This window comes from Cetorhinus maximus, chromosome 15 (assembly GCF_964194155.1).
Source record: "Cetorhinus maximus chromosome 15, sCetMax3.hap1.1, whole genome shotgun sequence".
Lineage (NCBI taxonomy): Eukaryota > Metazoa > Chordata > Chondrichthyes > Lamniformes > Cetorhinidae > Cetorhinus > Cetorhinus maximus.
In genome coordinates, this window is record NC_135893.1 from 75,845,874 (window position 1) to 75,870,230 (window position 24,357).

At 45.7% G+C, this 24,357-nt stretch overlaps 1 protein-coding gene across 4 annotated transcripts in view; it reads left to right on the top strand.

The window, feature by feature from the left end:
• The window catches only part of LOC144690838 (kinesin-like protein KIF19), a 182,090-nt gene that overhangs the window by 62,829 nt on the left and 94,904 nt on the right, over positions 1–24,357 (top strand). For all 4 annotated transcript variants that reach the window (XM_078558678.1, XM_078558679.1, XM_078558680.1 and 1 more), the window contains 7 exons: positions 4,630–4,740; positions 7,155–7,242; positions 9,622–9,758; positions 12,183–12,308; positions 19,269–19,463; positions 21,576–21,728; positions 22,423–22,545. In XM_078558678.1, coding sequence (XP_078414804.1) covers positions 4,630–4,740; positions 7,155–7,242; positions 9,622–9,758; positions 12,183–12,308; positions 19,269–19,463; positions 21,576–21,728; positions 22,423–22,545 — 933 coding nt within the window. The remainder of the gene's footprint in view (positions 1–4,629; positions 4,741–7,154; positions 7,243–9,621; positions 9,759–12,182; positions 12,309–19,268; positions 19,464–21,575; positions 21,729–22,422; positions 22,546–24,357) is intronic.

Genomic DNA, 24,357 nt, shown 5'->3' on the forward strand with positions numbered 1-24,357 from the left:
GATCAGTGCCAATGCTGCACAGAAGAGGTTGGCCATCCAAAGCAGATAGGGGATGAATAATCTCATCTGTGCAGCCAGGGTATGCCAACCATCTCATCACTCTAAACTCATACTCTCAAGCCCATCACACGTTCGCTGGCACTTCACTCACTGCCAGCTCAAGGGACATCGCCACCCATTCTCACACACATACCCTCACATGTCAATATGGCCTTAACTCCTATGGAAACTGCCTCCTCAGCCCACATCCTCTTGAGGCCACTTGCACAAATCAATATGTGTCCCCCACTCACACCCTGGGTTACCCACCATCTCCAGTACAGCCCTCACCCTGCAACCTCTTCCCTTGCCTGAGGCCACTTCTCCCCCTTCCCCAAGCAAGACCTTGCCCTGCAGCCATTGAAAAGCCACCCACATACGGCTGACCTGGTAGACAGAGACCTGCATTGAACCCTCCTAAAAGTGATGTGGTGCTGTCTGTGAAGCCTGGCGCTGATGACTGCGAGTGCTGACCAGAGCAAGATGGGCAAACAAACCTTGAAGCCCCGAATGAAGTGCAGCCCCCGCCAAGTGCACGCCTTATATATGGTGTTGTGAAACATATTGGCATGTTTTCCCGCCGACGTGGGTGGATAATCCGGGGGAGGAGGGTCGGGATGAGTTTGGCCGGCTGTCCTTATGATGATATGCAATGACATTCCCGATGTCCAATATCTGATGGCGGGGAACACGGCCTGCCAACAGTGGGCGGAGTGGACAATTGCAAACTGCTTTCATGACGTCATGAAACCGATTTTTGACCTTCTTGCCATATTGTCCGCTCACACCACCGAACGCGCCCAACACCGGCAGGCATGGAAAATCCCGGCCAGCGTTTTAACTGTTGGCGGCAATGATGGCTCCTCATGCCGTATCATCCCAAACCCGCCCCATTAATTATGCATTCCCGGGAAACATGCCGTTTCCATGGCAGGAGCGTTCTCATTCGCCCGCCACACAGTCACCTTGCTTCTTCATCACATCAGGCACCACATTTAAAGTGCAACCGCGTGCACACCTCTCAGTGCTTCCAGCCCAGGACTGCTGCACAGAAGACAGGATGACCCAAAAGGCAAAAAGACTGCAGCCCACCAGTTTAGTGACACGTCACTCAAGTGCCTTTTGGACACTGTGGATACCTGCCGTGATGTCATCTACACCACCACCCCCGCTCTGGCCACAGGACGGGGCAGCAGCATCACCAGCCCAGCATGGGGGGGGCGGTGGCAATGGTGGTCAGCGCCAATGCCCTGCAAAAGAGGACAGCCCCCAGTGCCGCTACAGGATGAATGGTCTCATCCGTTCTGCCAGGGTAAGTCACTCTTCTCATCACTCTCAACTCACACACTCACAAACCCATCACACACCCACAGGGATCTCACACCTCAAGGGACAACACCACTAACTCTCACACACTCCCTCACATCTCCATCAGGCTCATATCCCCTGGAGCTCACATCCTTATCCCGCTCACACACAAACATTCCACGCAGTGCCACGTGTCCTGCTCACACTCTCTCCATCTGTTTTCCTGCAGGAGAAACCTGCTCACATCAGCAGAGTGCGGCTGCGCTCCCCGGCACTCGGAGGACTGCTGGGGAAGAGGCACCTGTGAGGTCCGAGTCAGATGACGAGTCTCTGGATTCGGCCTCCCTACTCATCGTGGAGAGTCAGCAGAAGGCGGGAGAACATCACACAGAGCTGTTGGGAGCCCTCAGCAGAATGGCTCGCGAGTCAGAGGAGTGCGTCTGCCTGCTCTCTGATGAAGTGGTGCCCACACGTGTGCATATGGAGGTTTCCATGGGGAGTTTGGCAAACGCCATAGAGACCCTGATCCAGCAGAATGCGGAGATGTGCCCAGACCTACACTCCATCGCGGGAGCTATGGGTGAGTTCCTGCAGTGGCAACACGAGAGGGAAACGGGGCATCTAGATGTACATTCAGGTGCTCCTTCCCCTCAAGGAGTCAGGCCGGGGCCCTTGGGCACCCAAAGGGAGGAGGAGCAGCAGCTGGACACCCCTGGGCCATTCACTCAGGAATCTCAGCAGCTGTCCACTCCCTCCGAGTCCTCTTTGCCTGTGAGCCCCTCAACCTCCTCCTCTGTCACTGCAGAGGGAGCAGCTGGCCAACGAGTGATTCTGGAGGGAGAAGTGTGTGCGTATGGCAGGGCCTTTCAGAGCCTAGTGCAAGCACTCTCCCACACACACGGATCCTATCACACTCACCTCAATATCCTGAATATTTTGAGTGCTGCCTGCTGGGGTTTGCTTTCAGGTGTCTGTCTGAGCTGACCTGCATCTCCACCCACTGATCTCACTCCCATGCAGCACCTGATCTTGCCCGCCACGACTCTTGTCTCACATTCAATTTAGACAGCATGGTGGTGATACAGTATTTCATTCGTTCCTCCATCCTTTACCTTCCCCAGTCACCCTTTTCCTTTCCCCCATCACTGTTGAGCCCCCAGGCATCACCTCCCATCCGTGATCTATCAGCCAGAATCCTTTTCTTTCGGGGATGCCCAGGTGAACATGCACATTCCCTCCTTTCCCGAAAATCCCACCCCCATCCACATTAACCTCTCCAACCTCATCCTTCTCACCCCCAGGATCCAGTTCTGCCTCGAAGTACCCAACGCCACCCTCGCCATCCCTTCTACCGCTACCCTTGAACCCTCACCCTCCCATCCTACTGCCTCACTCTACCCTCAGTCATTCTCACCATTCCCTCGTACCACGCCCACCCTCAATTCACTCCCCAGGAGGCAGACATGGACTCATCACAGCCCTCCCTTGCATGTTCACCTGAACATTAACCCCCTCTAGACCCCTTCCCCCCTTGGAGCCATCCCCCGCTCCAGAATTCCTTTCCTCCCAGAACCCCTTCCCTCCCTGGAACTCTTCCGCCCCCACGAGTCCCCCCCATCCTCCCTTGGTCTTTACCCCACCCCCGGACCTCATCACCCCTCCACTTAGTTCTTCCCCCTTCCTGATTTCTTCAGACATCCTTACTTCTTCCAGCCTTACTTCTTCCTCCATCCTTACTCCCACCCCTCTCCGCACTCCTTCCTGCCTCTGGACTCCCTCCCCTCGCCACACTTCCTCCCCCCTCTGAGCACCTCCCCTTACACCTTACACCCCCCTTACACCTAGCCCCCAGTTGCTATCTTCTGCCCTGTTAACCCCTCCTCCCCCATACTCCCTCCCCACCTCCCAAACTCCCCCGCAACATCGGTATTACCTCCTCCCAACCTCACCCCACCCGACGCCTTCATTCCCCCCTTCCAACCTCACATCTCCGACATCGTTGTTCCTCCCCTCCCAATCTGATCCCCCAACACCTTCATTAGCCCTCCAAACCTCAATCCACTTGACAGTTTTATTCTCCCCCTCCCAACCTCACACCCTCCCCTGACACCTCTTTCTCTCCCAGTCGATCTTAGACTTTCCTCTCCTGCACCCCCGTACATCTCCCACCCCAAACACAGCTGGACCTTCCTCTCCACCCCTTCAACCATCATCCGTTGTGAGCAGACCCTCAACGGTGACTTTCCACCTTCCACCCAGCATGCCATGGACATTCCTCTAGTGTTCCATTGCTGTTGGGCTCCAGCATCTTCCGCTGCTCGGATGTCCACGATGTGACCAAGGCCCTGGTGGTAAGTCCTGACTTGTGCAAGTCACACTTGTCAAGACATGTTCCGCACCAGCGTGTTTTCCTGCTGACGTGGGTGGACGATCTAGCGTGGGGGGGATGATTCCGGCGGCCTGGTCTTATAATGACATGCAGATGTATTACAATGAGGGTCCCGACGTCCAATAGCGGGAAACGCATCCCACCATCGACGGGTTGAGTGGACAATCGCAGACTGGTTTCACAACCTTGCAAAACCGATTTCTGGCCTTCTTGCCATATTCTCCGCTCACACCGCCAAACACGCCCAATGCCAGCTGGCATGGAAAACTCAGCCCACCGTCTTCACCTGCAACAAATGTGGCAGAGACTGCCATGCCAGAGTGGGACTCCTGTGCTACACCAGCCGATGTTTAACAGAGAGTTGACCACCAAGATGCCAGCCATCATCTCACAAGTTGGAAGATTGCTAAAGGAATGCATTTTGAATCCAGTAAATTTAATAGTATTTTTAATAAGTCTTTAGTAATCTTTTCATTCCTTGCTTTTTGTGCCTTGTTGCTATTACACTAGTCCGATGGTTGATGCCTAGCAACCAATCTTACTGGCAGCAACCTTGCTTCATAGGTATGCATGCATGTTGGACAATTGTGTGCAGGCTGCTTATGATTCTACCTCCCCGTGGGTATTGGGCAAGGCTCCACACAATCGGAAAAAAGCAACCCTCTACAGCATCACAGAAATTCCACTGCAGGAGGAGGCCGTCAGCCCATCATACATGCATTGAAGCTATCTCCTCAATCAAAGCTGTCCTTTCTAATGCCTGCTTTAGACATTTCTGTTTATACTAACTCTTCTTCATCCCTGCTGTTTTACAGTATTTCTGAAGCTGCATTCATCTGATGACTTTCCCGACTACCTATTTACTATTCTTTTCTGGATTTTGTTTTGTGCAGATGGTCGTTTTGATGGATCCAACGGAAGATCCAGATGACATCTTGCGAGCTAATAGGTCCCGTGAGCGAACATTTATGTTTGATGTGGTGTTTGATCACACTTCCACCCAGGTAGAGACTCACTTAGTAGAAAATAATTCTGTGCATGTGTCACCAAAGTGTCATGGTTCTTAAGGAAAGGGCTTGATGCAATAGAGCTTGGTCTGTTACATTACAACCCTTTTGCAAAAGATGACCCTTCGTTGCATCGACTTTTTATACATTTATTGTTCCTATAATATTTGTGAGCATATTAAAGGTGATTACAATTTGGTGCTGAAAGCAATTTGTGTTCACACTAAGGGATATCAGTGCCACAATATTTTGAACAAAAACAGAATTACCTGGAAAAACTCAGCAGGTCTGGCAGCATCGGTGGAGAAGAAAAGAGCTGATGTTTCGGGTCCACATGAACCTTCAACAGAACTGAAGTATAGTTAGGAGAGAGGTGAAATATAAGCTGGTTTAAGGTGGGGGGCGGGGGGAGAGAGAAGTTGAGGGTGGGGTGGTTGTTTTGATATGTTTTACAGTTTCCACCTTTTGTCAGATATAGCATAATTTCAATACATTGTATATGTTCTTTCACACTGCAGCAATACATCTTTATTCCAACCTCCTGCTGTGCCAGTGCAATATTCTGAATGTTCACACCAGACATCTTTCTGGCCTCTCAAAGGTAGACTGCCAATTAGTTCTAGCACTGCTAGTCTGATGTTGCAGCTTGGACTGATGCCCAAACTTCTTTCCCTATGGACCCAGACGTCTATCAGAGACAGAAGACTTTAATTAATCTAACTGGAATCTAACCACAGGACAACACTTGAATTCACTGCTTCGCCTAACCCCAATAAAGTTTATGTTTATATTTGTTGCCAGCCTATTACCTTCTTAACGTGCTTTGCTGTATAGGCTTAATGTGTTTTTTCCTGAAGGTAAGAAAGTAGAACAATCGAAGCTGCAGCCTCCTCCATTAACTTTTATCAACCTTGCTCCTTCAGGAGCCTAAAAGGACATTTGTTTTTGCTATTGGAGCTTGACCCTCATAATTCTTCTTGCTCCCTGGGATGAATTGCTTCAGGACTGTACAGATCTCCATTAAGTAACCCAGATTTGAGTGTCAATCAAAAACTGGATTGTCTAGTTGGTGCTGCTGGAAGCTATTTTACTATCCTTAACATTGAAGATAGGGCAGTTAACTGGGTTCGTCCATTTATTCCTGGGGCCTCCTTAGGAATCTACACCAGACCTCAACAAGCGCGAGACAAATGATTTTAGTTTTGAAACCTATCCTAGTCTGAGCCTAATTCCTAGCTGAAGTGATAGTTTAAGGCTTTTCATAGTTCAAAAAATCAGATTGGTGCATTTTAAAGTGATCCTGTAAAATTGATATGTAGATCTTGAGTTTAACTTTATACTTATCTGTCTGTAGTGTAACAACAACATCTTACATTTATTTAATGTAGTAAAGTGTTTCAAGTCGCTTCCACAGGAGCGTTTTCAAAGAAAATTTGACACTGAGCCACATAAGGAGACGTTAGGATAAGCAAAAGTGTGGTCATAGGAGAGTCTTAAAGGGGAGGGAGAGAGAGAGAGAGAGAGAGGCAGGGAGGAGCAGAGAGATTTCAAGAGGGAATTCTAAAGCTTGGTGCCTAAGCAGCTGAAGTAACGACTGCTAATATTGGTCCCTGGGAGGCTTGGTGCTGATACAGAGTGCCCAGGTGAATCATTTTCCACTCTTCAGCACTGCCATCCCTCAGTAGATTTAAAGGTGTCTATCACTTACACCCCTTCTCTATTAATGCTTGCTTTCTTCATCCCTCCTTCATGTTTCTAACCTTTTCCTTACACTCTGGACATAACCTTTGCCCATGGAAAGTTGATGTTCAGCTTATTGTGTTCCTGGATATACTAGGGAGCCCCTCTGGGAAAGAGAGAGTGAAGTCTCAATGGATATATGCATAAGACTGAGATCCAATCAACACTCTGCACAGTTACATTTTGACAGAAGAATACACAGGATGATTTTGGAACAAGGAAGATGGAGTGTATGAAAAGATCACAATAAGGTTGAGGCTGAGATGGTGGAACCATGTACTGAATGGTGTATTGAAAGACCTGAATGGAAGGATGTCACTGGGTAGCCAGAGAGGAGACATGATGGCAAGTCTTGTGTTATCTGTGACATCCTGGTTATCATAACTACCATTCCTCATTTTGATGGCCACAATTAAATTGTTCACTCTTACAGGAAGACATCTAAAATAACTGTTTGTATTCAAACCTGCATTTAGAAACCATATACTTCAAAGGGTGACCCCTTTGTTACTGGTATACTATAACTGTAACCTTAATGAGGATAAGAACAATATTAATACATTCTAAAAATTCCCAGAGCCATTAATACTGCATGAGCATAAAGACTGATCTCCGTATTACTGCAGATTTAATTAAAACTCTTTTCTGGATTGTATTTATTGTTGTTTTAGGAGGATGTTTACCTGGCCACCACTAAGGACCTGATTAGCGGTGTCATTTCTGGATATAATGCTACAGTGTTTGCATATGGACCTACAGGTAGTGTGGACAATTTATTTTAAGACATAGCCAAAACACACATGCATGGGACTATGATTTTTGGAGTCTTTTGCATATTAAGCATTTTATTTCCCAATGCTTCCAGAATTTAATGTGAGTACAACTGCTATTTTTGGAGGGGTAAAGAATGGAGTTCTTTATTCCTACATTATAAAGAGGAGGATATGGAGGAAAGGCAGCTCACCACCATCTTCTCAAGGGATATTAGGGATCGGCAATAAATGCTGACGTAGCCAGCGATGCCCACAGCCCATGAATGAATAAAAAAAATTAGGATGGAAGCTAGGAGACTAGGGGCATCACAAAAGGCATCTACAACTGACTCATAGATAACCACGCCACAGGGTTTACTGACCTTGGAGGTCATGGCTTCTCAGAGAGATATCAATCAGAAGGCAGTTCTCCTCAATAAATTCATGCCAACTGTTGACTGCAGATTTATAGCCAGCTTAACCAGGAATTTGTCCTTGTTACTAGCTGGTAAAGTAACCAAACACTGAATTCTTATGCCACTGAGTCCTTCTTGTCAGCCTTGGATGATCCCAGTTGCATCAGCCCATCAGCTGGCTGGTGTGCTTCTTTATGATGGATTTGTGAAGGGGAGGTCGTGTCTCACTAACTTGAACGAGTTTTTCGAGGAAGTGACAAAGATGATCGACGATGGAAGGGCAGTGGATGTTATATACATGGATTTCAGTAAGACCTTTGACAAGGTCCCTCATGGCAGACTGGTACAGAAGGTAAAGTCGCACGGGCAAGATGGATACGGAATTGGCTTGGTCATAGAAGACAGAGGGTAGTAGTGGAAGGGAGCTTTTCTGAATGGAGAGCTGTGACTAGTGGAGTTCTGCAGGGATCAGTGCTGGGACCTTTGCTGTTTGTAGTATACATAAATGGTTTGGAGGAAAATGTAACTGGGCTAATTAGTAAGTTTGCAGAAGACACTAAGGTTGGAGGAGTTGCAGACCGTGAAGAGGATTGTCAAAGGATACAACGGGATATACATCGGTTGGAGACTTGGGCGTAGAAATGGCAGATGGCATTTAATCCGGACAAATGAGAGGTAATGCATTTTGGAAGGTCTAATACAGGCAGGAATTATACAGTAAATGGCAGAACCCTTAAGTGCATCGACAGGCAGATGGATCTGTGTGTACAGGTCCACAGGTCACTGAAAGTGGCAACGCGGGTGAATGAGGCAGTCAGGAAGGCAAATGGCATGCTTGCCTTCATTGGCAGGGGTATTGAGTATAAAAGCTGGGAAGTCATGCTGCAGCTGTATAGAACCTTGGTTAGGCCACACTTGGAATATTGCATGCAATTCTGGTCGCCACATTACCAGCAGGATATGGAGGCGTTGGAGAGGGTGTAGAGGAGGTTTACCAGGATGCTGCCTGGTCTGGAGGTTATTAGCTATGAGGAGAGGTTGGAGAAACTCGGATTGTTCTTACTAGAGCGACGGACGTTGAGGGGCGACTTGATAGAAGTTTACAAAATTATGAGTGGCATGGACAGAGTAGATAGTCAGAAGCTTTTTCCCAGGGTGGAAGAGTCAATTACTAGGGGACATAGATTTAAGGTGAGAGGAGAAAACTATAAAGGAGATGTGCGGGGCAAGTTTTTTACGTAGAGGGTAGTGAGTGTCTGGAATTCGCTGCCAGAGGAGGTGGTGGAAGCAGGTGCGATAGTGGTGTTTAAGAGGCAGCTTGACAAATACATGAATAGGATGGGAATAGAGGGATACGGACCCCGGAAGTGCAAAATGTTTTAGTTGATGGGCAATATGATTGGCGCAGGCTTGGAGGGCTGAAGGGCCTGTTCCTGTGCTGTACTTTTCTTTGTTCTTTGTTTGTTCTTTATTTTCTTTTGAAGATGTTTAACTTGCACACTTTGAGCGTGCCTCATCCTCTTTACCATTCGAACCCATGAGCCAAATTGATTGGTTGGCATTTGGTAACAAAAACATAGAGGTGAATCCCCTCCCCCAATCCCCCTAAATAACATGTTGCTTTTATACACACGCACTGATTAAAGTGATAAATATCATTGGGAACTAATACATTTTTAGACTTTTGCCACCTTTAGCTGTGTGACATTTTCTAATGATATATAAAGCAAAGACCACAAACAGAAAAAAAATGTTCAGCCCTGTTTTGCAGTACATATGAAAATCTATCTCATAGCAGTTTCTCCATTCAGTGTGAATATTTTTCCACTTGCTGTAATCATTCCCTTCAAAACCATAATTGATACAAATAGTAATGTAATTGAGGCAATAGCAATTTACCATCTGGTCCACAGGCAAGTGCATTACCATTGAAATATGGAGATTTACCACAAGCATTTTATTTCTTACAGGAGCTGGTAAGACTTACACAATGCTGGGGATGGACTGTAAGCCTGGAATCTATGTCCAAACTCTGAATGATCTCTTCAAGGCAATTGAAGCTACAAGCGAAAACATGGATTATAATGTCTCTATGTCTTACTTGGAGGTAAACCCAAACTTACTTAACCAGAAACCTGGGGGACTCTAGTGATGCTGTTATTAAATGTCTATATGCTACCAAATAAGGAACCAGTTAGCTCAGTTGGCTAGGTGGCTGGCATGTGGTTCAGAATAATGCCCATGCTGCTGGTTCAATTCCTGTTCCAGCTGAGGTAGACTCGGGACCTATCTCCTCACCTGCACCATGCTTGATGTGAACTGGTGCCCCTCAAGCTATATAACTAATAGAGAAAGATGCCTACAGCCCCTTGTGGACAAAGGCTAATTACCAACCTATATTACCATGTGTGGGACTGAGCCAGGCAAAGCACACAGGTCCCATAGGGCAGTGTTGAGCTGTACCTGCATTTGTACTGAACATCTCTGAGACCATGGGTGTTGTGTTCCTGCTGGAATCTGTGGATGCCTGACCTTTACAAGATCAGGATTGACTCTATTGCTCCCAGGTATTATGCAGACTGGCACAATTCAAGGTCCAGGACAACGTGTTGAGGGATGCACTAAAGCTAGGTGGTTGAAAGGACACTGTCTAAGGCCTTTCAGCCATAATACACAGAGGGGCTAGAAACTGTGTAGAACCCCTCTGCTATCAATTAGGCTATATGCCTAATAAGGAGTAGATATTAAATTTGTATTGAAGCAGCTCAGAGTGGAACATGCTGTATGGAGACAAGTTGAATTCTATTGCACTTTCTGTAATCTACAATTTGAAATATTTTGCCCTCAGGCTACATGCCAGACATGGAATGTATATTGTAAATATTAAAAGTATTACAATTGTATTGAGGCACCTCAGGGTGGAACATGCTGTAATGGAGACATGTTGAATTCTATTGCAATTTCTGTAATTTTCAAGTTGAAATGTTTTATAATGTTATATATATATATATATATATATATATATATATCTCATCTAGTTTACAAATCAAGTATATTTTTGTGGAGAAATGCCCCCAGGTATAACGTGCTGTTTGGGATCACACATGAAGAATACTAACCAGGTGGCTGGGGGCAGTGGCACCACTGACCAGTATTCCAGCATCAGTCAGTGCTTTCAGCAAAGGAGAGAAAGTTGGAAAGTATATTGGAAACGACAGGAAAGTTATCTTTTGGAGTGCTGCTGTCATTAAATGTCCTTTAGAATAATATCAGCAAATGTCTGGTACCCGATAGCTTTAGTCCTCCTAACTTCAACACCCTAATCAGAGACCAGAAAAAAAGAACTGGTGTTTGCATAGCACCTTTATCACCCCCACAGGCTTCAAGCACTTCACCATTAATGAAATGGTCTGGAAGGCAGACATCATTGTTTAGGTTGTTGCAGCGGTCCATTGCACACAACAAGATCCCATGAACATTCAATACATAAATGAACAGATATTGTTTTGATGTTGTTGGTTGATGAGTGAATGGAGGTACTCCCTGCTTTTCTTTGATGAATGGGGTATTTTGTATTCACTTGAACAGGCCTGAGTTAAAATCTTATCTGAAGAACAGCACTTCCAACAATTCAGCACTCTCTTAATAATGCACTGCTCATTTAGTGCTGAAAGCAGATTAAGTATTCATGAGGTTCAAAAAGTGCTGCCTGATGTCACCGGTTCAGGGAAGATTTTATTTATGGCACTGAATGTGAATGAAAACATAAGCAATAAGAGACACTTCTAAAGCAATTGTAATTTTGAGCACAATTTGCGCCAATCATGGATTGGCCCAAGCAAAACCTCGAGGTCCAAATGTTTAGCTCATCAAGAATGTTAATAATATCGCAAGCAGAAATCAAATATGATCAGGACATAAAAGCTAAAAAAAACATTCCGTTTTTTAGCATGTTTGGATTATGTGAGCGGGGCTTTTTGGTTCAATGTTATCAGTTCAGCATATTTTTACTGCCTAGCTGATTACAGTATTCTTGCAAACATATGTTTAATTTCAAAGCTTGTAAGTGTATTTTAAATAGTTTATTTTTGTTTTTGCATTTTAATTAGACAGTGAGTGTTGGAAAGTTAATTAAATAGAGTGTGGGGGAGGAGGAAATAGTCCTGGTCCCTATCTGATGTCTGCATACATACAGTGTTAAACTATTGCTGGATAACAACCAGCAAGGGAACCCAGGCTGATTTTACATTCCCCAGACCAGTGATACAGAGGCCAGCTGCAGGTCTTCTGTTGTCACCTGACTGAGCACATACTGGGGATCAAGCCTGAAAAGATCTGGCTTTTTATGGCTCAGTCCTGGGGGATCTGTGGAGCTTGAGAATTAAATTTAAAGTTTAATCCATTCACTTATCTCAAAATACGGTGATGATGTCAATGGAGAAGAATGATATGATGTTAAGAATGTTTAGTTAGTAAAAGTGAAGAACATTGGTAATAAATAATACGTTTTCCTCATTTTTTTTTGTTTCAGATTTACAATGAGATGATCCGTGATCTCTTGAACCCTTCCTCAGGGTTTCTAGATTTGCGAGAAGACTCCAAGGGTGGGATCCAGATAGCTGGAATCACAGAATTCTCAACCTGTAATACTATGGAGGTATAGCCCTAAATTAACAACAGCTATTGATCTTTAATATAGGGAATTGTCCCAAGGCAAGCAGGAGTATTATCAAACAAAATCTGACACTGAACCACACAGGAGATATTAGGGCAGATGAGAAAAAACATGGTCAAAGAAATAGGTTTTAAGGAGAATCCTGAAGGAGGAAAGAGAGGCAGAGAGATCTCGGGAGTGAATTCCAGAGACTGGTCATTGGCACCTGAAAACATGGCCGCCATAGCTGCAGCAATTCAAATCAAGATGTGCAGGAGGCCAGGGTTGGAGAAGTGTAGGTACCTCAGAGGGTTGTGGGGCTGATGGAGGTTACAGAGATAGGGAGGAGTGAGACCATGGAGGGATTTGAAGACAAGGATGAGAATTTTAAACTTGAGATGAAGCTGGACCGGAAGCCATTGTAATTGGGCAAGCAGAGGGATGATGGGTAAATGACATAGTGTGAGTTAGGATACAGGCAGCAAAGATTTGGATGGGCTTAGTTTATTGTTGGGTGGGAGGGGAGCAGGGTAGAAGATGGGAGTCCAATCAGGACTGTGTTGAAATAGTCAAGTCTAGACATAAAAGAAGGGTTTCAACAGCAGATGAGCTGAGGTGCGACAAGAGTCAGACAGTGTGATTCGGTGACGACATGAGTTCAAAAACTCATTTTGGGGTCAAATACAACTCCGAACAGTCTAGTTCAGTTTCAGACAGTGGCCAGGGAGAGGGATGGAGTCACTGGCTAGGGAACGGAGCATGTTCTAGGGGCCAAAGAGAATGGCTATGGTCTTCCCGATATTTATTTGGAGGAAATTTCTGCTCATCCAGCACTGGATGTCAGATGAACATTGTGACAGCTTAGAGATATGGTGAAGGGTCGTGAGAGGTGGTGCTGAAGTAGAGCTGGGAAGGGGGTAAGGAGAATGCCCACCTCTGTAGGTTTGCAGCAACTTCAATAGGCCTTTGGGTTCGAGAAGATTAAACTGGAAGGACTGCTTGTACAGAATAATTCTCTTTCCAGCAAAACGTCTTGTTAATATTAAGAGACACAGCCCTTGTGATATTGTTGCGGTTTTGAACCTACTGGAATTGATAAAATTATCCCCTAATATATCTCATAGTAAAAAATAGATTGTGCCTCGGGACATGTACTTTGATTTTCTCTCTTTATGATGGTTAGTGTGTGATTCTGGTGAGTTCAGCTTGTACTGAACTAGTATGTTTCTCAGTTGAGGCTTATTCTGTTATATGGTAGTCCCATGCTGATCTGCTTAAAACAGGGGTTACCAAACTGTGGGTCGCGACCCCCTAACTGGTCACTGAGGTCTCATTTGTGGTTGTGAGGCTGCCCCTCCTCCGAGCAGCAATGGTGAGTGTGGAGAGGAGATGGCCCAATCCGGAGGCTCAGGTGGCACAACTCGGGACTCACTACATCGATTCCAACAAACAGCATGGGGTGGACAATAAGCCCAAAGTGTTCTTTAATTTCAGAAAACACTTCTAGTGGCGGGTTTGAGAGGGCCTGGCATGTTTCTGTGCCGATTTGGTGCAGTTAGAAGGTGGCAAAGACTGACTGAGAGTACAGGCCATGCGGCCTGAGCCAGGAAGGTGAGCGGTGGCTTCAAGCTTGACTGTGTTTCTGCCCCCGTGTGCCTGCTGTACAGGCTCCTTACCCAAGGATAGTGACTTGCTTCACAGGCACCAGAAACTAGACCAAAAGATGGGAAGGGGAGAAGGGCTGGTGAGTGAGTGGGGGTGGTGGTTTTGGGAAGAGGGGCTGCTGAGTCAGTGAGTGAATGCATGTTGAGTGAATGCATGTTGAGTGAATTTTTTTCTTCATTCTTTCCTGGGATGTAGGCAAAGCCAGCATTTGTTGCCCATCCCTGAGTGGCTTACTAGATCATTTCAGAGAGCAGTTAAGAGTCATTTGAGTTGCACTGCTTCTGATGACAGGTTGTGCTCAGCTGTGATGACCCTCCATGGTCAAATAGTGCGCTTTTATTCACCATCTCAGCATAAGTGAAGAATGCCCATTTCCCTGAGGTAGTGAAGGATTGCAGATTCCCATGGAACTGAAGCCCTACAAATGCCGTCAGCTTAATTTCTTATTTGTTCTTTTGTCCATTCTTGGCTACCTGAAGGCTTTAGGCACTAACCATGTAATAGTGGGACTCGAGTCACATGTAGTGTTACAAGGCTATGCCCCTTTATTTTTGAAAATACGATTTTTCAGCTTTCAAATGACTGAAAACTTTGCAATTTGAACTGAGACAGAGCAAACTGCTTAAAAATGCAAGGCAACATTCCAAGGGGAAGCTGCAAATCATCTTCCTTCATACAGGGAGTGCAAAGAGAGAGATATTTCCCATAATCCAGACGCCCATCGAAACACGTAACTGTCTAAGGAAGAGACATTGGGCGGAATTGCCCCAGATTTGCACTAAGCGTGGTAGCAGGTGGGTAAAAGGACGTTTTACTCGCCGGTCGCAATGGCGGCCTTTCATGCCGTATCGTCCCAAACCCTGCCTCATTAATTATGCATTCCCGGGAAACATGCCGTTTCGCTTGCAGGCAGCCTCCAATTTGCCCGTCGCACTGTCACCTCGCCGTTTCCTCACCCTAGGCGTCATATTTAAAGTGCAGCCGCACGCACACCTCTCAGTGCTTCCAGCCTAGTAGGGCACTGGTGAAGATATGACCCCAAAAGCCAAGAAGAGTGCAGCCCCCCCCGATTGATTGATGCATCCCTGGGATCCCTTCTGGACACTGCTGGAGCCTGCCGCGATGTCCTCTACCCCGGCTCTGGCTGCAGGAGGCCCATCGGTATCCCCAATCTGGCTTGGGAGGCGGTGGTAGAGGTGGTCATATTCAATGCTGCAAAGAAGAGGTTCGCCATCCAGTGCAGAAAGAGGATGAATGATCTCATCTGTGCCTCCAGAGTAAGGCAACCATCTCATCTAAACTCTAAACTCTAAACTCACACACTCACAAGTCCAGCACACATTCACTGGCATCTCACTCACTGCCAGCTCAAGGGACATCACCACTCACTCTCTCACACACACCCTCACATCTCCATCAGGCCTCATCTCCTCTGGAGACTAAAACAAAAAGCTAAAAGCTACTGCGGATGCTGGAAATCCAAAACAAAAACAGAATTACCTGGAAAAACTCAGCAGGTCTGGCAGCATCGGTGGAGAAGAAATCAGTTAACGTTTCGAGTCTCCATGACCCTTCGGCAGAACTGAGTATAGTTAGGAGAAAGGTGAAATATAAGCTGGTCTAAGGTGGGGGGGGGCGGGGGAGAGAAGTTGAGGGTGGGATGATTGTGGAGATAAGCAAGCAGTGATAGGAGCAGATAATTAAAAGATGTCACAGACAAAAGGATCAAAGAGGTGTTGAAGGTGGTGATATTGTCTAAGAAAATGTGCTAATTAAGAATGGATGGCAGGACACTCAAGGTACAGCTCTAGTGGGGGTGGGGTGGAAAGACTGACAAGGTATTAGTTGTAGATTTAAAAATAATGGAAATAGGTGGGAAAAGAAAAATCTATATAAATTATTGAAAAAAACAAAAGGGAGGGGGAAGAAACGGGGTGGGGATGGGGGGAGGGAGTCTAAGATCTAAAGTTGTTGAATTCAATATTCAGCCTTCCGAGCTGAATATTGAATTCAACAACTTTAGATCTTAAACTCCCCCTCCCTTTTTTTTTCAATAATTTATATAGATTCTTCTTTTCCCACCTATTTCCATTATTTTTAAATCTAAAACTAAAACTTTGTTAGTCTTTCCACCCCATCCCCACTAGAGCTGTACCTTGAGTTCCTGCCTTCCATTCTTAATTAGCACTTTTCTTAGATAATATCACCACCTTCAACACCTCTTTGATCCTTTTGTCTGTGACATCTTTTGATTATCTGCTCCTATCACTGCTTGCTTATCTCCACAATCATCCCACCCTCAACTTCTCTCTCCCCCCGCCCCCCCCACCTTAGACCAGCTTATATTTCACCTTTCTCCTAACTATACTCAGTTCTGCCGAAGGGTCATGAAGACTCGAAACGTTAACTGATTTCTTCTCCACCGATGCTGCCAGACCTGCTGAGTTTTTCCAGGTAATTCTGTTTTGGTTTTCCTCTGGAGACTGCCTCCTCATCCCTCACCCTCTTGAGGCCACTTGCACATATCAACATGTGCCCTCACATATACCCTGGGATACCTTCTTTCCCCAGTAATGCCCTAGCTCTGCACTCTCGTCCCTTGCCTGAGGCCACATCTCCCCCTCAGCAAGCCACAGCCCTGCCACTGAGACCAGCCATTGAAATGCCACCCCCACCTTACGGCTGGTCTCATAAGTAGAGACCTGCCCATAAGCCCCCCTAAATATGATGTGGTGCTGCCTGTGAAGCCTGGTGCTGATGACCACAAGTGCTGCCCGAAGCAGAGTAGGCAAACAAACCTCAAAGTCCTGAGCAATATGCAGCTCACCAGGTGCACGCCACTGATGTTCAGTTGTGAAACACATTGGTGTGCAATCACGCTGATGTGCTCGGATGATCCAGCATGGGGGGGATGATTCCAGCGAGTTGGATTTATAATGATATGCAGATGTATTACAATGAGGTTCCCAATGTCCAATGGCAGGAAACGCAGCCCGCCATTGACAAGCAGAGCGGACAATTGCAAACTGGTTTCATGATGTCGTGAAACCAATTTTGGCCTTTTTGCCATATTGTCCGCTCATGCCATCAAACATGCCCGATGCTAGCGGGCACAGAAAATTCTGCCCATTAAAAATGCAAAGTACTGGATATTGAAACAATGGCTATCACAGACAGACATGCAGAAAAACCTGTTGGAAATACACAATGGGTGAAGTATTTCAAGGCAAGGCTGCCCAGCCACTCGAGACAGATTGCAAGTGACACAGACAGTGTCTAGAAAGTCTTCAGCAGAGGAAACAAGCTGAGAGCTGCTCTCTCTCCCTCTCTCTCTTTTGGAATAAGTGTGTCAGCTGGTTCGAGAAGCCAACTTTACCAGAAACCCACCAGTAAACTGAGATCTCGTAATAATTGCAACACCTTTGTGGTTAGTAAATTTGTTCTTTCTTTGACTCAAGAAAACCTTGTTTGATTGGCTCTTTATTGCTCACAGCTTAAATAGTTAAAATATATTCTGATTTGGAAAGGGCATATACTCATGAAAAAGAAACTCAAACCCTTGCTGTGACCAACCGAGGAGGTTGAATAGAGGGGAGCCAGTTTACCCCTTCTCACCTGGTCATAACAGTAGGCCCAAGCAGATGGAAGTGGCAGGTTCCATTCCTTGGAGACCCTTAGTGAAACAGTTGGATTTTATGACAGTCTGGCAACTTTCATAGTTATTTTTCCAGTACCAGGCCACAAATGACTACATTTATTGAGTTTGGTTTCACAGTGTCCTATGGCAGAATTTGAGCTCACATCCTCTGGGTTCCTAGTCCAGTACAGTAACCATCCACTTCAGGAGAGGATTGGGGGGCGGGGACTTGAGATAAAAATAATATTTCTGGATTCCTTTAGAAAAAATGAATACAAAAATAACATAATTACAAAAAAATTGCTGATTTTTGTAGGGTGCAGATATGGTTTGTACAGTGGTTATAGACTGATATGGCAAGCCTTTTTGACAAGATGTGAATTCAATAAATTTAGTAATTTGTGGCCAGACATCAGATAAAATGACCGTGAAAATGGTTGGATTGTCAAAAGAAAATGGTTCCTGAATGTCTTTCAGGGAAGGGAACCTACTACCCCAACCCAGGTGACGGACTAGCCTATATGTGACTCCAGTCCCGACAAACCAATCAGTTGTAATACAATTGCTTCATGAAGAGGGTTCACCAACACCTTATCATTTAGGAACTGGCAAATGCAACCTAGTCATAGCTACCAGCATTGAAAGAGAAAATTAAAAATAGCCATCCTTGTCCTTTTACTAATGACTGATTATGCCATCCATTTATTTACTTATGCCACAGTGAAGCACTTTGGGACTTTTTACATGACAGGTGCTATATAAATACAACCATGGCGTTGCTGTTTAACCGGTTGTTTCATTGTATGCATCCTCTCCTTTAGTTCTCGTTACTCCTCTGAGTCCAAATCTTACTGTGGACATTGGTGTGGTTAATGTCTAAAGCCCTGTTTCAGTTGGCCATAACCCAGCCATATACTAGACCGTTAACCTTGACAAGTCAAATGTTTTACCCCTGTGCAACAATGGGGTAAACTTCACCTTTTCTGCCTGAATAGTAAACTGGCAGGTGTATGCAGCAGCGTAGAAATTTTAAGTATTAACAAGCTGAACCTTGAGTATTGCTTTGCAGTCAATGTATTTGAGGCAGGGTGAAGCCAATTGGCAATAATGTTTAAGGATCATGCAAAGGCAAGAGGTGTTGCAATCGGAGGTCTGATGAGGACTAAGCTGGAAATAAGAGACCTAAACAGGCTCAGTGCTGGGAAAACTGCCTGAGGACAGGATAGCCTATCATGGGAGTGGACACCAGGGGGGATCCTGTGCACAAAACCAATATGAGGGAGGAATTGGACACCATGTTGTGGGGAGGATAAAAATCAGATGGAAATGGATAAACATGATGACGTCTCCTACTCATCTGGTGGATGGGGGCTGGAGGTGGAGGTGGAGGGGGAGGGGGAGCGGGGAGTGGATTGGCCAGAGACAGTCAGGGAACGGCATGGAGCAGCTTCCCTCGCAAACATTGAGATGGAAAGGGCAGACACGGAGATATCTCGTTATTTATATCACTCATCCATTCAATTTCCATCCTACTGAAATCAATGGGTGGGAGATCCATGCTGCCAATTTACCGCCAAGGAGGTGACGAAAAGATTTACCTCAAGACATGTGCTGCAGGTTTAGGCCCGATTGCAATTAATTGCTTCTTATGTAATCCTCAGATCATGCAGTTGCTTACAAAAGGAAACAGACAACGGACGCAAGAGCCAACAGCTGCCAACAAAACCTCATCCCGTTCTCATGCAGTGTTGCAGGTTACTGTGAAACAAAAGAGTCGGCTGAAAAACATTTCAGAGGAGATACGAGTTGGTCGCCTCTTTCTGATTGACCTTGCTGGATCCGAAAGAGCATCTCAGGTAATCATGAATCCCACCAGTGTCTATGACTTCCTTGGGTATCTCAATTTGTCCTTTTGTAACCATACTGTTCCAATGGAGGTCTTGTGGCACAGTGGCACAGTGCCCCCTACCTCTGGGCCAGAAGCTTTGAGTTCAAGTCCCACTCCAGGACTAAATAGCCATACGCATAATGTGGCAAATCAAGTTGATTCTCAGACTATGAATGCTTCCAATGTGGCAGATGGTAAGAGCAGGAGAGTTTCCTGGTCAGCCATGTTGCAGAAGGTAACAGCAAACCACTGCAGTACTTTGCCAAGAATAATCATGGACCAATCCAATGGAAGTCCGTGGTCACCAATGCCCTCTGAGGGCATGGTACCTAGAGGAGGAGGGTTATTCAAATATTTTTACTAAAGAATTTGCCATAATTTGGAAAAATGTTTTGCTAAATTATTCAAGATGCACAAACCCCTCAGCATGTGTCCATTTAGTTGCTTTCTTGTATTTCCGATATTTCTTCTCTAGCTTAACAGCGAAAGGGAGCCTGGTGGCGGGGAAGGCGACAGGAGGAGACGAGAAGGAAGAGATTTGATCTCCTAGGCCAATTTACTAAACTAAATTTGCTGTCCTCCACTCCTCATGGCTGGTTTGAAGTGATATTGTTGGAGGATTGGGAACAGGAAAACCAACCTGTGGGCCTGAATTTTTCAGTCAGTGGGCAGGCTCGGCGGGAGCGGGTGGGGGTGATCGCAGAGCTGATCACCTCCTGCGATCGGCTCCGCGCAGCCATTTTATGTGGGCGGGCCAATTAAGGCCCGGCCAGCGTAAGACGCGAGCTGTAGCGCTCAGCGCTATCTGTGCGGGCAGGGGGAGGATGTACGCATGTGCGCAAAAGAGCGCTTCAATCTCCCTGAGGCACGGAGCTGCCTCAGGGTGATCGAACCGATATTGAAATAATTAAATAAACAGAGAAAAAATTTAATTGAACATGACCCCTCATGTGACTGTGTCGCATGAGATGGGACATGTTGTTATGTCACGGAAAATTCTTTTATTTATTTAATAAAAGCTTTAGGAAACCTCCTCCCACTCGTGGGTGATGTTTCCTAAAAAACATGAAGGCCGCTTGGCCTTTTCGTCTGCCCGCCTACCTGAAGGTTGGACGGGCAGCATTAACAATTGCATTTATTACTTCCTTAATAACCTTAATAGGCTGTTTAAATACCGGCAGGCGCGCAGCTGACTCCGGCGCGCGCCCGCCGAATGAAACCTCGCGAAGATGTCGGGACACACGTCCAACGTCTTTGCGCATCATTTTACGCGTCAGCGTGTTGGGCCCTGCCCCCACACGCCGACTGAAAGATCCTGCCCCCGGATATGTGTGGCCATGGGAAACAGGGATGTCGAGGGGAATGAGCAACACAAAAAATGAATGAAGCTATTGTTTTAATTGACTTGTTAATCTGATACTGCCTTGCTTATTCCTCTTGATCAAAGCCATTGTGGGCACTTTTGTCTTGATCTTTCTTGTTATTGGAATTCTTGAATTGCATGGAAAAAGCTACAATGTCCAAGGAGAGATAAACTAAGAAAAAATACAAATAGAGAAAGAGTAAAAGATAGCAAATATCGCAGTGTATACAGCAGCGTAGAAATTTTAAGTATTAACAAGTTGAACCTTGAGTATTGCTTTGCAGTCAATGCTTTTGAGGCAGGGTGAAACCAATGGACAATCATGTTTAAGGATCATGCAAAGGCAAGAGGTGTTGCGATTGGAGGTCTGACGAGGACTAAGCTGGAAATAAGAGACCTAAACAGGCTCAGTGCTGGGAAAACTGCCTGAGGACAGGATAGCCTATCATGGGAGTGGACATCAGGGGGGATCCTGTGCACAAAACCAATATGAGGGAGGAATTGGACACCATGTTGTGGGGAGGATAAAAATCAGATGGAAATGGATAAACACGTTGGCGTCTCCTACTCATCTGGTGGATGGGGGATCGGTGGGGGTAGAGGGGGAGTGGATTGGCCGGAGACAGCCAGGGAATTTCGTGGAGCAGCCTCCCACGCAAACATTGACATGGAAAGGGCAGACACGGAGATATCTCATTATTTATTTTCTGCCAACAGACTCAGAACACGGGCAAAAGGATGAAGGAAGGAGCCCATATTAACCGGTCACTGTTGGCACTGGGGAACTGTATCAATGCGCTGAGTGAAAAGGGAGCAAATCGATCCCAGTATATCAACTACAGAGACAGCAAACTGACCCGGCTGCTAAAGGTACCTTTCTGCTTCCAGCCTGAGCACCACAAGCTGTTCTTACATATTTAAAAATGACTTCTCTCTGGATACTTGTGTCCTTGTTAAGTCAATCTGGAAACACTCATGAGAATTATTCACCCAGAGAAACTTTCTCGGGTACTTTTACCTACAGTATTATGGTGCCTCCTACTCATCTGATGGCAGGGGAACCCCTCTCTCATTTATATTCATCTTAGCAAAATGCATCTACTGGTAAGGAAATAGAGTCAACTATGAAAATAAGCGTAGCCTTTCAAGCTACGGCTCTTCAGTTTAATTAACTGAGAAACCTGGAAGAGTGTGGATTAGGCCTTTTGCCTCTGTACCTGATTGCTTGATCTGCCCTGCTGCCAATCCATCAAGCCAGGGGTGCTGATTCAAAATTTATCCCCCATAATTTAGCAAGCCTCAGATCTTGTTGAAATTATGGTTTTATTTAGTGTGCAAGGTACCTTTAAAAATAATACTTGTTAAGGAAGATCACATGATCTGTAGTACCCAATAGGAGAGTCGCTTGGGCTACCTCAGCAGTCAGTGTAGAGATAGAGTTGGAGTTGAAAGCATATGTTCCACCCAAGAAATGTCTGCAGATCAACTCTATCATTAATAGCACAACAGATCTAAACTCTGGGTTTTTAAGCGAACATTAATTTTCTTTGATTTTTTTTTACAGGACTCATTGGGTGGAAATAGCAGAACAGTTATGATTGCTCACATCAGCCCTGCCAGTGCATCTTTTGAGGAGTCAAGGAATACCCTGATGTATGCTGACCGTGCAAAGAACATTAAAACTAGGGTATGGATGTCATAATATCAACGGTTGATGGTTTGATTTGAAAGGGATTTAAATGCAGTTACACCACCCCTTTTCCTTCCCTTTCATGAAGAGAGAAAACAGGGCAGGAAATAGAAGATGCATGGATGGGAGTTCTTGTAATACATGACCGAACAATACCAAATTCTCAAATATTGTTGAAGCAGGATGTTGGCGTGTGTACATGTGTTCCTCAGTTGTTCTTATTGTCAAAGGCTGTTTGGGAACAGAGTTCAAAAACCACTAGATCTTGGTGGAAAACATTCAGTAGGGTGGCACAGCGTGGATTCTCCACCCTCTATCCGCTCCATCCCGCACCACCAGGACCACCACTCCCTGATTGTCTCCCTTTCTCTGCTGATGGTTTTTACTCTCTCCTGCAAATGTGCTTCATTGATGCCTACAGCCCTCTGGTAGATCACTCAGGTAATCATTTCTGCTTTGTAACTGTAGAAATGAGTATTGGAAGGTTACTTAATTCGACAACGTGTCACTGCAAAACACACCCAACATCCACACAAAGACACTTTCAATAGAGGTCACTAGATAACAACCAAGAGTAGAATCCCCAGTTCAGGAAAGTACACAGTACCCCAGAGTACAGAGCTCAATTATAACATCTCACATCTCTGAAAATACACATTCACCCATGTACTTTAATTCGCCTAAAGGACCTGAGCATCACTGGCAAGGCAGGCATTTGTTTCCCATTCCTAATTGCTCCTGAGAAGGCAATATTTAGTCACCTTCATGAACTGCTGCAGTCCTTCTGGTAGACCGACAGTGCTGTCAGGAAGGGAGTTCCAGGATTTTTACCCAGAGACAGTGAAGGAACGGGAACGTAATTCCAAGTCAGGATGGTGTGTGGCTTGGAGAGGAACTTGCAAGTGGTGGTTTTCCCATATATCAAATGCCCTTGTCCTTCTATGTGGTAGAGGTCACGGGTTAGGAAGATAGTGTCAAAGGGGCCTTGGTGATTGCTTCAGTGAATCTTGTAGATTCAGGGCTGCCACTGTGGGTCGGTGGCAGAGGGAGTGAATGTTTAAGGTTGCTGGATGGCGTGCCAATCAAGCGGGCTACTTTATCATCGATGGTGTTGACCTCCTTGAGGATTGTTGGAGTTGCACTCATCCAGGTAAGTGAAGAGTATTCTATCACACTCTTGGTTTGTGCCTTGTAGATAGTGGACGGGCTTTAGGGAGTCAGGAGATGAGTTATTCACCACAGAATTTCCAGCCTCTGACCTTCTCTTGTAGCTACAGTATTTATATGGCTAGTCCAGTACATTTTCTGGTCAGTGGTAACCCCCAGGATGGGGGATTCAGTGATGGTAATGCCATTGAATCTGAAGGGAAGAAGGTTGGATTCTCCCTTGTTGGAGATGGTCATTACCTGGCATTGGTTGGTGCGAATGGCACTTGCCACTTAACAACTCAAGCCTGGATATTGTCAGTTTTGCTGCTTGAGGCATGGACTGCTTCAGTATGGCACTGAAGAATGTACAACCATCAATGAAGATCCTATTTCTGACCTAATGATGGAGGGAAGGCCATTGATGAAGCAGCTGAAGATGGTTGGGCCTAAGACATTATCCTGAGGAACTCCTGTAGCAATGTCCTGAGGCTGGGATCATTGGCATCAAACAATTGTCTTACCTTGTGCTAGTAAGACAGTGGAGAGTTTTTTCCCCAATCCCCATTGACTTCAGTTTTGTTGGGGCTCCTTGATGTCACACTCTGTCGAATGCTGCCTTTAGGTCAAGGGCAGACACTGTCACCTCACCTGTTGAGTTCA